Genomic DNA, 15763 nt, shown 5'->3' on the forward strand with positions numbered 1-15763 from the left:
GATCACAGGAATCCCAAAGTTCCTATAAGAAGGAGGATCCAGCAGTGCCAGTAATTCAGCCTAAAATCTTGGCTGCTATTCAATGAAAAATATGTTTAAGGGGAAAGAGGGAGACATTCCCAGAAACACTATATGGACTCCCTCTCCCCACATACCCAACTATACCTACTCCCCCACCCCCTGAGCTCCAGATGAACTGGAGGGTAGAAGGATTGTCTAATCCTTCTAATCTCAGCCTCTAAATGCTGCCTATGCCTCATTTGGGCTGATAAAGCCCCACTCAGTGTTCAGACAGTGGATACTCTGCTGCTCACAAAGGTGCCTCCATATTTCTACAGCATCTTTGAGGCAGTGTAAGTCAGTCATTACCCACCAAGTGCTCTCCACACCAGTGCATTTCCCATACTTATATCACTAGGATAAATGTAGTGCAATTTGTGGCAGGGAGGGCAAATGGGTTACCCCCACTTCATTTAGCTCAAGTCTAATCAGAGGCCATGGAAGTTGCTTTAACTTGGGTCACTCTGTGAAACATTTAAGCTGGGTTCCAGGGGCTGAGGGCGGGGAAGAAGGAGAAGAAAGAAAAGGAAGAGAAAGAGCAGGGTATAAAGAATTTATATATACCTGAAAATTGCCAAAGGAATAGAATACCATAAAATATTGTGTAAGAGTTGTTAATAAAGAGACAGAGAGAAACCCATGTGGAGGATGACTCCTAAAATTCAGAGAACTGAGAAGCACAATTATTATTTGAGTGTGTGGCCCTCTCTCCTTATATTCTTTGAGATAGAGACATTCTGAATTTAGTTTCAGAAATAAAGTTGAAAGCTCTGACCTCCAGCACAAGGTACACAAAACTCAATCTAGCTCATAGTTGCACATAAAATCTGTACCAGACCTGACAGCTCCCTTTAGCTTCATGCCAATGTCTTAGTTGTGTGCTGTCTATTGCTGTATGATCAATTACCCCAAACTTAGCAGCTTAACACAACAGACATTATTTCACATAGTTTCTGAGGGTCAGAAATCTGGAAACATCTTTGTTCAGTGGTTCTGAATCAAAATCTCTCATGAGATTGCAGCCAAGCTATCACCAGATGGGACTGCTGTCATCTTAAGGCTCAATTAGGATGGAGAAGCCACTTCTGGATTCATTCATGTGGTTACTGGAAAACCTCAGTTCTTCAATGCTTCATTGGCTGTTGGGCAGAGACAGGCTGGTTACCACGTGGACCTTTCCATAGGACTGCTGGCTACCCCCAGAAGGAGAGAAGGCACCTAAAACAGCCACTGCTGGTGAGGATAGAGTAACTAGAACTCCCAAACATTATTGGTGGAAAAATAAGTAATATTGTTATTTGAATAAACAGTTTGGCAATGTCTTATAAAATTAAATATATATATATATATTTATATTATGATCCAGAAATCTCTCTCCTAAGTATTTACGCAAGAGAAATTAAAACATATGTTCATACAAAGGCCCATATATAATATTTTATACTAGCTTTAAGCATAATAGCCAAAAACTTAAATAATCCAATTGTTCTTCAACTGGTGAATGTATATACTGTTAATAAGAAAACCATAGACCCAAAATGATGTCCATGCCACCAAACCTAGATGTAATACCTTACCTAATTGCTGTTTCAACCTTCTCCCCACCGAAAAAAATAATGTTTATCAACCAGTCTGGAATGTTCTGGTCAACACCAATGAGGTAATATGTCACATGGGTCCTCTCTAGCTCCCCGTCCCCAATAGAAAGAAGAAGCAACCTGTATGATAAAAACCCTTGCTGTTCCCTTCTGCCTCAAAGAAGATGTCTTGCTCTAAAAATAATCCTTTCTTTTCTTTTGTTAATAGCTCCTTTGCCCCACCCTTTTTATAAACAAAGGTCCATTTTGTACAACCCCTCGGTACTTCCTTCTAGTTATTAAACGTGTTACAGCACAGTTCATGAATCACTCAATAAAAACAATTAAATCTTCAAATTTGCTCAGTTGAATTTTGTTCTTTAACAATGCAAAATATAACGCATCCATACAAAGGAATGCTATTCAGCAATAAAAAGAAACAAACTACTGATTCATGCAACACATGAATGGATCTCAAAATCATTATGCTAAGTAAGGACTCCAGACACCAAATGCTATACACAGTATGATTCCATTTGTATGGCATTAAGGAAAAGGCAAAACTATCAGGACAGAGATCAGATTAGTGTTTAGACTAGTGTTAGATCAGACTAGTGTTAGATCAGATCAGCCATATATATATGGCTGTATATTTTGTTAATACTTAAACCATACATTTAGAAAGGATTAATTGTAGGTAGATTATACACCACTGAGCCTGACTTTAAAGAAATAACAAAGTAAACGTGGGAAGAGCATTTCAGAGATAAAAGCAAGAGAAAAGGCATGGAAGTATGACAGTGTGGTACATGCAAGAGAGAACTACAACAGTTCAATGTTACAAGTACATAACATTTAAAGCAAGGAGTGGCAAGAAACAGAATCCTGAGTTTTTCTTTTTTTTTTATTTTAACCATTGTTCAAATACAGTTTTCTCCTTTTTACTCCCAATCCAGTCCCCCCTCCCACCCTCCCCACTTCCCTCCCATTACCACCCTCCCCTTAGTTTATGACCATGTGTCCTTTAAGTTTGTTCCTGTGAACCCTTCCCACTGTCCCCTTAAATTCCCTCTTCTCTCCCCTCCGGTCACCGTCAGCCTGTCCTCTATTTCAGTGTCTTTGGTTATATTTTGCTTGTTTCTTTGTTTTGTTATTTAGGTTCCTGTTAAAGGTGAGATCATATGGTATTTGTCTTTCACTGCCTGGCTTGTTTTGCTAAGCATAATGTTTTCCAGCTCCATCCACCCTGTTGCAAAGGGTAGGAGCTTCTTCTTTCTTTCTGCTGCATAGAATTCCATTGTGTAAATGTACCATAGTTTTTTGATCCATTCATTTACTGATGGGCATCTTGGTTGCTTCCAGCATCCAGCTATTGTAAATTGTGCTGCTATGAACATTGGGATGCATAGGTTCTTTTGAATTGGTGTTTTAGTATTCTTAGGATAGAGTCCCAGCAGTGGAATTGCTGGGTCAAAAGGCAGATCCATTTTTAGTTTTCTGAGGAAGTTCCATACTGCTTTCCATAGTGGTTGTACCAGTCTGCAGTCCCACCAACAGTGCACTAGGGTCCCCTTTTCTCCATAACCTCTCCAACACTTGTTGTTTGTTGCTTTGTTTATGATGGCCATTCTGTCTGGTGTGAAGTGGTATCTCATTGTGGTTTTAATTTGCATCTCTCTGATAGCTAGCGATATTGAACATCGTTTCATGTGTCTTTGGATTTTCTGTATGTCCTCCTTGGAAAAGTGTCTGTTCAAGTCCTTTGCCCACTTTTTAATTGGAGAATCCTGAGTTTTTCACTTGCATCTCCAGCTCCCACCTCAATCTTAATATATCTAGCAATAAAGGTGGCATCCCTGTCTCCTGGAAAAGTATCACCTTGTCTGTTGATGATGTGATTTTCCTAGTCACTGAAACAGTAAAGCTGGAGCCATTTTGACTGCTCCCCTTATCTGTCCTACCAAATCAATTGAACTCTCTTGCAATATCATAGTTTTTGTGGTTTTGGCGGTAGCAGCAGTGGTACAATGATACTGAATAGTTTTCCATTTCTCTCACATACCATTCTTTCTTATCTCAGTGCTCTCATATAGTTCAGGCTTTTAGTTCTCCCCACCAGGATTGGCAGTGCAGCCCTCTAACTGGTTTTAGTGCATCTGGTCACTCCCCTTTCTTGCCAGATGAGCCAGTCTTCTGAAAATACCAATCTTATCCCACCACTTTGTAATAAAAAAATTGATTCAAGGTCCTAGTCAGGGAAAAGAACCTCTCCACCCGATCCTAATCTACTTTTTAAGTTTGTTACTTAATAAACCTAGGACAATAACCTACATCAGAGCCAGCCAGCTTAAAAGTTGTCCATTCCCACCTGTGTGCATTTTCTTCAAGACAGATCTTACAGTTCTGTCTAAATCGTCCTCCCCTCTCCTTCCTCCATGAGTCAGCACAAGTCCTATCTCCCGATTCTAACCTCTGGCTCTCAGTAAGATTCTTCAAGTGAACTCTCTGAACCCTTCTCTGAACTCTGCAGCATTTATTGGGGTTTTAGTGGTTATATTAATAATGGTAACTGGTAATTCTACAGCCCTTTAAAGATTTCAAAGAACTTTCCTATTTATTATCTGTCTTGCAGTCTTCTCAACAAACCTATGAGACTATTCCCATTTCAAAGGTAAAAAAGCTGAGGCTCTATAATGCACAGTTATTTGCCTAAAGTCACACAGCTAAGTAGAAGGACTCTGATACTCTGAATTTAAAAAAAAAAAATTATCCTCACCTGAGGACATTTAGAGAGAGAAGAAGAAAGAGAGAGAAATATTGATTCAGGAGAGAAGCATTGATCAGTTGCCTCCCATACGTACCCAGACTGGGGATTGTAGGCACCAAGAACAAGAATCAAACCTACAACTTAAGTATATGCCCTGCTAGTGAATTGAACCTTCAACCTTTCAGTTACTGAACGATGCTCCAACCAACTAAGCCATGACAGCCAGGGCTGATATTCTACATTTTTTTTAAATAAACAAATAAAGACAGAGCCAGAATATTGTTTTGCTTTCAAGAGGAAGAGGTAGGACTATTTTTAATGGAGAAGAAATTACTTAAATTCAGAAAAAGAGTATGAAAGTCATAATTGAATCATGATGACCTCCATAAAGACCACACTGTCTGCTTAGCTTTTGAGAGTCTGGTAAGATACTGTAAAGGGAAAAATTTAATCTAAGCAGTTCAACAGGTGAATTTTTAAAAAACTGGGCAACTGTACCTTCAATAAGCACTTACTTCTGCTTCTGTGACTGTTGGCGCTGTGTGGGAGAGTTAACTGCTGCCTAAAATGTGGAATTAAAATTAAAAAGTTCTGATCTATATTTTTAGAGAACAGAAAGAATTAAAATTACATGTAACTCAAATTCCAGTTAGTACAGTTGGCATTTAAATTGGCCTTAATTAGCCAAATTTCTGTATGATTAAAGTAGTCACTTAAACCTGATTTTCAAAGTAAAGCATCTTAAATATGCTCTAGTTCTTAGAGAATCTACATTACCTTATCTTTGTGTCCTGCTCTGGAATTGACTGATTCTGCAGTTTGGGTTAAGGAGCTCCTGGACTAACACTTTAGAAAGGAGCTTATCAGAATGAAAGCAGAAAATTAATCTTATTTGACAATAAACTATACTAGACCTTGAAAGAGCATTAGCTATTTTTAGTACAGAAAGTAGTATAGGGCGAAACCTTTGTCTTCATAGGGAAGTCTTAGAAATCTATCTTACATTCCATCAGTGTCACTGGGTGGGTGAGTACCTCTGAGGATGAGTCAGAGAATTCTTGAGATTGTACTCCTGACCTAAAACATTTTTTAAACAAAGGACACATTTTCTTTTAAACTTCTTACAGAACCATAGGAAGGTATGTGAAAAAAGATATCTAGCTCATTTCATCTTTTTCATTTAGAACTAAACCAAAACCATGACCTGCAAATAAAAATCCAAACAGTTTTTAACATTCCCCATGGCAGAGATTAGCTAAATATTCACCAAATACGTTTCCTCTTTCTGTGCACCCAGATATTTCCCAGCTGCCTTGAACATAGAAATGGAATCATCCATGATTAGTTCTTATGAATGAAATGTCAGAAAATATGTTCCTATGCCCAATCAAGGCAGTTAAGAGGGATGTGCATTCCCCCTGTGTTCTCTCTTTTTCCCTAAGTGCTTCCTTGATGATGGCACAGTACCTTTGAGATGACATGTTGAAGATGGCAAAGCCACAGCATGGAAGGAACCTAATTTTTAAAGGACTGTGCACAGAACACCCTCCCACACTGACTGCTTGGATCTTCAAGGTGGGCAAGAAATAAATTGTTACTATAAGGCACTGGGTTGAGGGGATTGTTTATTAGATTAATGAATGTTGGCCAACCTGCTAACTATATACTCCACCCAAAGTCACTTTTTGGGACTATAATCCAACATGCAATATCTAAACAAAGATGTTTTGTTCAAGTTGTCCTTTTGTTCTAGTTGCTTGTGCTAGAAGCCAGTGGATCTTAAACTTGTTTGGATCTAATAAAAATTTATAACCCTATTGCTAGGAAAAAAACCAAATGCACATATGTTCAAAATTTTGCCTAAAATTTCAAGATGTTTTCAGAACCCCAAGAGGCTCTTCAACAGACCCCTAATTAAGATCTCTGCTATTAATAATTAATGTATTAAGAATGTGGAGGAGCCCTGCCCTGGCTGGGTGGCTCCATTGGTTGGAGCATTGTTCCATACATCAAAAGGTTGTGGGTTCAATCCCCTGGTCAGGGCACATACCTAGGTTGTGGATTCCATCCCCACTATGGGCACATACAGGAGGCAACTAATTAATGTGTCTTTCTTCCTCTCTCTCTCTCTCCCTCTCTCTCTCTCCCTCCCCCCTGCCCCCTTTCTCTTCTATCTAAAGTTTACCTTTTTTAAAGTTTAAAGAAGAAAGAATGTAGAGGAGGCCTAAGTATTAAGTGTATATTATTTCCAAGCTTTCCAATTTTACTCATCATCCCCTTCATATACAGTTGCTCCATTATAATTATGTTTTTGATCTCTGGATTTTAAAAATGCAGAAAAGTCTAGTTCTTCAACATTGATTTTCCTCTCCCAAAGCAAAGATGTCAGTGTAATAGTTGCAATGCCAACCATCAATTTTGTAACCATGTCTTTTGATTTCTGTATTGATTGTAAGTAGTCCCTGCATCAGAACCACCATCGATGAGATCATCAATATTCTATGCCAGACACTGTGCAATTGCTTTTGGAAATAGATTCTTAACTCCCTAGCATGACCCTTGAGATGCTTTCAATTTTGCCCTTGTCAAGCTCCCTAACGTCATCACTCCCCTATACAAACTTTTTGTTCTTCTAGCATCACACTGCTGATGGTGCAGTGAATCTACTATGTTCTTTCATGCCTCCATGACTTTTCCTGAAACATCCTTTCCCCTGCCCAAAAACTCCTATTATCCTGTAAGATTCAGCCCAAGCATCATCTTTTTAGTAATCATCCCCGTCAGCCTGCTGCTGAGTAAAGCATCCCCAGAGTGCTCCCATGATATTGGGAGCTTGCCACACTATTCATCACACAAAATGAGGATTTACTGCTCTGCCTCACATTAGACTGTTAGCTCTTTGGGGGTAAAGTCTATCCTTTACTGCATATTCTTTTCATAGCATAGTATTTGACACTCATTGAAGCATGCCATGTTCTCAAGGAACTCACCTTCAAGGCAGGTAGTTAGGGATACCTGAAGAAAAACAACCAAATGTAACATACCATGTTTTAAAGACACCAGCAAAGAATGCTCAAAATACCATGGGAACACACAGGATGGAACAATTAATTCTGGAAGAGAAAGAGGGTAGAGGAGACATCCAGAGAAAGTTTCACTGGAGAAGGGACTTTGAGTTAAATCTTAAGAATTGAGTTAGAGCTTGCCAGGGAGAAAAGATAGGGATTTGTCCAGGGATCCCTTAGGTGAAAAAGCTCTACGCCATTATTGTATAACCTGACTGTCAGGTTTAATCTTTACTAGGCTTTCCTTGTTGAGAGACCTGCTCTCATCTCATTCCTTTGTCAGTTCCACTTTCCCTCTCCAGGGCCTAATCTTAAGTCTCTTCCTGGTTTACCTGAATCACTAACCGCCATGGCCCAGGAATGTGGCTCAGGAGGTCTGTCTTTTCTATCAACTTCTCAGATGTGGGCAAATTTGATTTCTAAGACCTTGGCTTGGAAAGCCAAGAGTAAGTTGTCTCACTTGTAGAGAGAATTTAACTGAATTAGTTGTCAGTGGTAGAAAGCTGTCTGAGACTAGTATAGGCAAAAGGTGAAAATCTGAAGAGACTTCAGTGACTCATGAGGTAAAAGTACACCTAGCCCTTGCCCTCTCCCCATTTTCCATTTTGTCTCCCTTCCAGGGGACTCCACTCTTCTTCCTTTTATATCAGTTTCTTCCATACCTCAAGATATATGACTCTTGATGGAGTCCAAACCTCATATGTCAGAGCTTCCATCACTGTGGAGGATTTTTCCCATGTGCCAAGGCAAAAAACCCAAGGCTCTGGCCAGACTTCAGTCAGATTTTACCCCTGGATCAACTGTGGCAGGCTGAATAATGCCCCTCCCCAAAGATATCTACATCCTAATCACCAGAAACTGGGAAGACTTTAGTTTACACAGTAAAAGGAACTTTGCTTGGGTGATTAAATTAAGGATATTGAGATAAAGAGATTATCCTGGATTATATGGGTTAGCACAATATAATCACAAGGGTTCTTATAATAGAGAAGGAAGAGGACCAGAGAAAGGGGTGGGGGGCGGGAGAGAGAAAGAGAAAGAGAGAGAGAAATGTAAGGATAAAAAGAGAGAGTTCAGAGAGGAGATAAAATGCTATGCTGCTGGCTTTAAGATGAAGAAAGGGACCATAAACAACACCAAAAAAAAATGTATGCAGCCTCTGGAAGCTAGAAAAGGAAAGGACACGCATTTTCCCCTAGAGTCTCAAGAAGGAATGCAAGTCTGCCTTCACTGATTTTATCCCAGTGAAACTGATTTCAGACATCAGACCTTTGGAACAATAAGATAATAAATTTGTGTTATTTTAAGCCAGTAAGTTTGTGGCAGTATGTTACAGCAGCGATAGGAAGCTAATACACTAATCAAATATGACCATGGAACCAGCAGAGATTTATCCCACTTGAGTAAGGTTCTGCCTTAGATTGATTTCCTATGACTGATACCACCCATAGATAGTGTCTATGTTCCAGGCTAATTAGAGGATCAATAATTGTGGAGTTTTTATTTTAATTTGTTTAACCTATTAAACTCCCTTGAGTGCCCTCAAAATCTAAGATTTCCTTACTGTAATATGACCAGTTGGTAAATTTAAGGTAAGGATTCTAATATGTTGACATTATGGATAATTTTAATATATATTCTAAAAAAGAACTAAATATTATAACATTTCATATAGTAATATAATAAGATGTACCATATTTTGTCATGTATAATGTGCATCCATGGTTTCTATGTAAATTATACATGGGATTATTATACCTATTATTATAACCATGGTTACCCATGTATAATGCACATCCTTATTTTTCCCTTGAAAATTTGGGCCAAAAAAGTGCATCATATACATGGCAAAATACGATAATTTTCTATTCAATTACTTTCACTGAATATCTCCCATGTACCAGACACTGTTCACCCATAAACTGGTGATGGATAAACAAAATTTATGTGTGAACAAAATATATATGCTCTCTGCCATCACTATGCTTATGGTTGAGTAGAACACATAAATAATAAGCAAACACAAATAAATATTTAATTATAAATTGTAATAATGTCCTCATGGAAAAGAGGAAACAAAATACAAAACTTTAGCTAGGAAACAGGTAGAAAATGTTTAGTTTTTATGTCCAATTTTCAAGGGGAAAAATTGATAAGAAACAAAGATGAGTTAGCCACACTTCTTTCTTTTATCCTTAGGTAATTTAACGCTTACATTTTCCTAATAAAGGCCCAATCTAAATTTTGGATATACAGCTTCTCTTTATGCTGTTCTATCTTTTATTTATATTTAATAGCCCATGAAGGATTGGTGGTGACTTCTTATGGAGGCTTGTCTTAAGCCTTCCAGTGAGTTAGACTTTAAGATAAAAATGTATTTATCTAAAAGAAAAAAAATTCTCTCTAAATGTATTTAAATGTATTTAAGCACAGAATCTGAGTGTTCTGAAAAATAGTAAATAAGATTAATCTAGAAAAAGCTTTGGCTGTATGTCTACCTTAGATATAGTTACAGAAAATATCATGTTTATTTCTTCCTTGCCTTTTCACAAACTTAATATTTAGACCAGCATAACATAATCCCCCCCTTTTTTTCATTCTTTACATAGTTTACCCAGAATCCATTTATGCTTGGGATTAAATGGTAAAAATTAAGGTCCTGGAAAAGGTGAAGGCATCAGGAATCTTTCAGATTTTGTGGGTGGCTTCTTGCTATACAATGACTTCTAAAATTCAGCAGTGCTGCTACAAAGGTGATGGTATTCCTCTCACCTCCTATCAATGGATTGCTGATCACAGACATGCTGTTCTCACTCAGCAAACTGACAATACTTCGAGGAAGCAGTTTGACAAAGATTGCAGGAGTCCAAAGACACAATTAATAATAAGACATCTGAAACAAATTAGAAGATTCTATTGGTTTCTCCTTAATTCTCTCTTTAAAAAAAAAAAAAGGAGGAAAGAAATATCGAAATATCTCTCTCTCTCACACACACACACAAACACACACACAAACACGCACACACCCATATCTTGGATTACAGCAGTAACTGAGTTCATCTATCAAGTCAGATCTTACAATGAGGGCAGGTTCTAGAGCCAAGTTATTCAAGGTATAAACTTGTGATTTAACTTGTGAATCGCTTAATGAGTGAAATCAGAGCTTGCTTGATGAAACCATCATCATTATCATTACAGTTATAAGTGATTTCTAAGGACCAGAATGCAGAGTAAGCTGTGGATATACATCATATTATCATAATTATTTCTCATAACAATCCTGAAAGATAGAAACTTTTATCTCCATTTTACAAATGAGCTAAAAGATACTTAGTAAACCAAGAAGTGGCAGAACCAACATTTAAACCAAACCCTAACTTTCCACATCCCAAGATGCTGTCTGTGTCAGTATTTTTATCTGTTGTATATTGACTTTAAAAGTTCAACCTAGCCCTGGCTGGCATAGCTCAGTGGATTGAGCGTGGGCTGTGAACCAAAGCACCACAGGTTCGATTCCCAGTCAGGGCACATGCCTGAGTTGCAGCCCCCAGCAACCGCACATGGATGTTTCACGCTCTCTCTCTTTCTCCCTCCCTTCACTCTCTAAAAATAAATAAATAAAATATTTTTAAAAATCTTTAAAAAAAGTTCAACCTAAATGAATAAAAAATAATACAAGATTCTGGCTCTAGAATTGTTCAGTCATAAGTACTATTTGAATGTATGCTAATTTATTTACCTATATTAACTCTGTACATATGAACCTGTCAGTTTAGATCTCATTCCTAACAATAATATCATTTTTCAAAGGACAATTCTTTAACCTACAAATTACTGCATCTTCTCTCCAATAGACATGCCAGTTCCATGTTTTTAAAGTAATGCTGGCTTTCACAAACTATATGTTCGTCATGAAAAGCAGGGATTCTTTAGATAAGAGTTTCCCGTCATTTCCCTATTAACCTTATTAAACTCGCCTATTAGTTTATGGAGAAATCTATTACAAAAATGTATTTAGTTGAGATATACTGTGTTACACGATAGTAACGTTAATCCTGAATTCTTGGTGGCTTAACATAATAAAGATTTATTTCTTGGTCATATCACATGTCCCTCACAGGTCAGCAAGAGTCTCTGCTCCACTCGGGAACCCAGACTGACCAATTTGTAGATGCGCCACAAGGAACAGATAGCTTTCACGATTAAAAAAAAAAGGAATGAGAGAGACTAAAAGTTACTCGTGGGCTTTTTACTGACTCAGTCTAAAGATTACTTTTACCCCCATATCATTGGCCAAAACCAGTCACATGGGCTCACAAACTACACAGAGGATAAAAAGCGTAGGAGATTACAGGGAACAAGTCCGCCCCGCAGCCACCACTTCCGCTCCTGCCACAGCCTCTAGCGCCACGCCACCGCGGCCTCCATCTCCAACGCGCGCCCGGGGCTTCTCAACGTGACCAACAGCGTGCTTGCACTTCCAACCTGGACCTATTCGAGCGCGTGGTGAGCCGGCTGGGCTTGGAGCTGGGCAAGGTGGTCACGAAGAGGTTCAGCAACTGGGAGACCTGCATGGAGATCGGTGAAAGCGTGAGAGGGAAAGACGTCTACGTCATCCCGAGTGGCTGTGGAGACGTCAACAGCAGCCTCAGAGACCTTCTGGTCATGATCAATGCCTGCAAGACCGCGTCGTCGTCCAAGGTGGCCGCAGTGGTCCCGTGTTTTCCATATGCCCGCCAAGATAAAAAGAACAAGAGTCGTGCTCCGATTTCTGGGAAACTTGTGGCCAATATGCTCTCGGTCGCCGGGGCAGATCACATCATCACCATGGACCTGCGTGCCTCTCAGATCCAGGGATTCTTTGACATTCCCGTGGATAATTTGTATGCGGAGCCCGCAGTTCTGCAGTGGATTTGGGAGAACATCATGGATTGGAAGAACTGTATCATGGTTTCCCCCGACGCGGGTGGAGTCAAAAGAGTCACGTCCACTGCGGACAGGTTGAATGTGGTCTTTGCCGTGATTCACAAAGAAAGGAAGAAGGCAGGCGAGCAGAGTGGACTGGATGGTCCTAGTGGGTGACATGCAGGACCGCGTGACCATTCTTGTGGATGACATGGCTGACACATGTGGCACAATCTGCCACGCAGCAGATAAGCTGCTCACGGCCGGAGCCTCCAAAGTTTGTGCTGTCCTTACCCATGGGATCTTCTCTGGACCGGCTATTTCTAGAATCAACAATGCCTCCTTTGCGGCTGTTGTCACAAACACAGTTCCTCAAGACGACAAAATGACTCACTGCTCCAAGATCCAGGTTATTGACATTTCAATGATCTTGTCTGAGGCAATCCGCAGGACTCACAATGGTGAATCCGTGTCTTACCTGTTCAGCCACAACCTGCTGTAAGTCCAGGGTGGAAGACTGGGGCAAGCCTGCTGACTTCTGGCTCCTGTGTTTTTATCTGATGTTTTAGCTTTAGGACTCATCAGTTAGAATGCGAAAGTATCAGATCTTCATATCCTCCAAGATCTGTTGTTTACCCCCTTCTGCAGCTCTAGACAGTATTTCCAGTTCTGGGGGAGGAATCTGTGAACTGTCACAAATCAGAAATATTTTTGTCATCGTGACTTGTTCCAATAGGTGACTTTTTTCCTCATCCTGTTAGTATTTTGAGGTCATATCTTTCAAGTATATAATTCCATTGTGGAAGTTCATAATTTATATATTTCAGGATTGCCAAAGGTGACTTAGGATAAGGACTTCTGTATGATAATGCCTGTGGACACTTGGGTAAAACCTTGTATAATATGAGAAGAAAAACTTAGAAAATTTATAATACCATGAATTTTTACTTTTTATTTTTAGTAGCTGAGTTTCAAACAAGCCATTTTGGTTATTGTGTTTGATTTGGACCACATTTTGTACTTTAAGATGACCACTGATACATTTTCGGGTAAACATTAGACATGTGAGAGGCCATGTAGCTCAGTACTTTTTTTATTACCACTTCTGAAAAACATGTTATAACTATCATGTATGTGAAATGTCATGTCTAAAATTCCAAAATGATGTTCAGTGGTAGATCTGACTTAGAAACCATTTTGAGATAGTCTGTGCTCACTGTCAGCGTGCGTGCTTGCCTCTGCACACCCCACACAGACAGCTCTTCAGACACCTCTTGTCCTGTCCTATTATTTGAGGTTGCAGTTTTAGTTCTAGCTTTTACTTTGCCTTTTTTCAATGATTTCATGTTATTGATCTCCACCAAAACTCCTAAATACCCTCAAATTGACTAACCTGGTCATAATTTCTCTTTTGATAAAAATAAAGAGGTAGATTTTTGTGAGTTACTCAAATGCATCCTTAAGCATCATTAGTTTTGATTTTTAATGTTTGTTAGCTTTTTGTAATCAGAAGTTTAGGCAACTGATTATTTCAGCTAATGTCACTACATGAAAAATGTGGTAAGAAAAGCCTATGAAAGCACTACAAATAAGTTACCATTAGTTCCTCCATTAAAATAATATTCAAATAGGGGCCCGAGAGTGATTGTGGAAGGAAAGATTGCTTTCTCCACAAGGTAGCCCTTGACAACCTTCTCTTCCATGAGGTTCCTCCCTGACGCAGGCAGAAGGTACGTCTTGTCTCTTTGTGAATTTTATTATATGCACATTTGTGTGCAACCATCCGAATTCATTATACCCAAAAGAAGAGAATTCGCTTGCATAGAATAATAAACAACAGTGTCTCCCTTCTGCTAAATCTTAAACTTCAAAGAGAATAAATTCTTTAAAGTCTGCAGGTGGAAATGTAAAATCTATTGTAGTCATTAACAAATAGAGCAATCATTAAGATTTCAAATTTCACTATTGCAGAGGTGGAATTGAAGTTAAAAATGTTCATTTTGGTCATTGCAGAAATGAGCATTTTGTACCTTAAAATGGTTTTTGAGATAAAATGACATTATAGTCCAGTAAAACCAGCTATGCAATACAGATTGACTATATCTAGAATGAGTTGACTTGCAATATGTCAGGAGTTTATTTAGATGCTATGTAATTTTAAGTTTTGATAAATGAGTGCTACATGTATTTCTTGAAATTTCTATGCACAGATGAATGAAATGTAGTTATGAACATGCATAAGTAGACAGCTTGGCATGCAAATGTAGACCTGTTCACATGGCTAAAACCAGTTGATTTAAAGGTAATCATTTCATCTAACGTTTATAGTAAAATAGGGAGTTAATTTTAAGATAATGATCCAAAACCAAAAAATGATAGAAAATCTATTATAATTCTCTGAATTAGGAACTGATTTTGTTGCTTACATTATTTAGTATTAAGTGTGTGTTTCAGAGTATTTACATTACATTGATTAACTTATTAGACTAGACTTAGCCATCCACAGTGGCAGTGTGAGCCTGAGCATTTTGGTTTCAGTTCAACAAAGATAAGGAAGACGGCCTTCAAACAGCTTCATCCCAGAACTCACACTTTTCTTACTGCAGGTGTGGAAACATTTCAACGAAACCACTGAAGATGTTCAACCTGACCAACTCTGCTGAATGGAGGCCAACTTGATGCACATCTAGCCACAAAGGGGAGCCAGAGAAATGTGAGCATATAAAAATCACTCAGCCTCCAAATTAACTTATATTAATCAACTTACAGATATTCATAGGATAACTGTCTTTTGTTAGATAAAATGTTAATCAGATTCAGGAATACATAATTTGCAGTGCTTGTATTGGTTTAGAATATAGGATTTTAAGATCTTTCAACACTGTATTAAAACATTTTCGTGAGGTCATACGACTTCTTTCAAAAAAATGAAACATTTGATAAGCATTATTGTCTCTACTACACATAATATCAAACTTTTCTTGTCTTTTATCCCTATTTCTTGTCCTTTGAAACTAAAATGAATTCTCAAGATGCATGAACTCAAATAGAAATCTTTTTAAAATTTTGCTTTCTTTTGTTTTTATGTTTATTTAAAATCTGTATATATTGAACTAGCTTAAGCATTAGTCTGGGGGGAAAAAAAAGTGGTTTCTTATATCAGCTAACAATTTCCATTGTGGCAGAATAGGAATCTGCAATGCAAACTTCTCCTCTTATGTTTTTACCATTGTGATTTGATATGACTTTTCCTTAATCTGAATGCATGTCCCCCACTATAAAGAAAAGAAAGATAAGCACTCCCTTACATAGAGATAGCATGCCTCTATTCAAACACTCCATGATTGTCTTTTACAAAGAATCATCTTCCCCCCCAAAAAAGCTAGAGA

General features: G+C 38.4%; 1 protein-coding gene across 1 annotated transcript; it reads left to right on the forward strand.

The window, feature by feature from the left end:
- The first annotated feature begins 12426 nt into the window (after window positions 1-12426).
- On the forward strand, window positions 12427-12960 carry LOC114495042 (ribose-phosphate pyrophosphokinase 2-like). The gene has a single exon (XM_036022565.1). The coding sequence runs from the start codon at window positions 12535-12537 to the stop codon at window positions 12874-12876; it is 342 nt and encodes a 113-aa protein (XP_035878458.1). The 5' UTR covers window positions 12427-12534; the 3' UTR covers window positions 12877-12960.
- Window positions 12961-15763: the final 2803 nt, after the last annotated feature.

The sequence above is a fragment of the Phyllostomus discolor genome, chromosome 4 (assembly GCF_004126475.2).
Source record: "Phyllostomus discolor isolate MPI-MPIP mPhyDis1 chromosome 4, mPhyDis1.pri.v3, whole genome shotgun sequence".
Taxonomy (NCBI): domain Eukaryota; kingdom Metazoa; phylum Chordata; class Mammalia; order Chiroptera; family Phyllostomidae; genus Phyllostomus; species Phyllostomus discolor.

What these genes read in the sequence shown, in the direction of transcription:
- LOC114495042 (XM_036022565.1), top strand. Translation starts at nt 12,535, where the DNA reads ATGGTCCTAGTGGGTGACATGCAGGACCGCGTGACCATTCTTGTGGAT.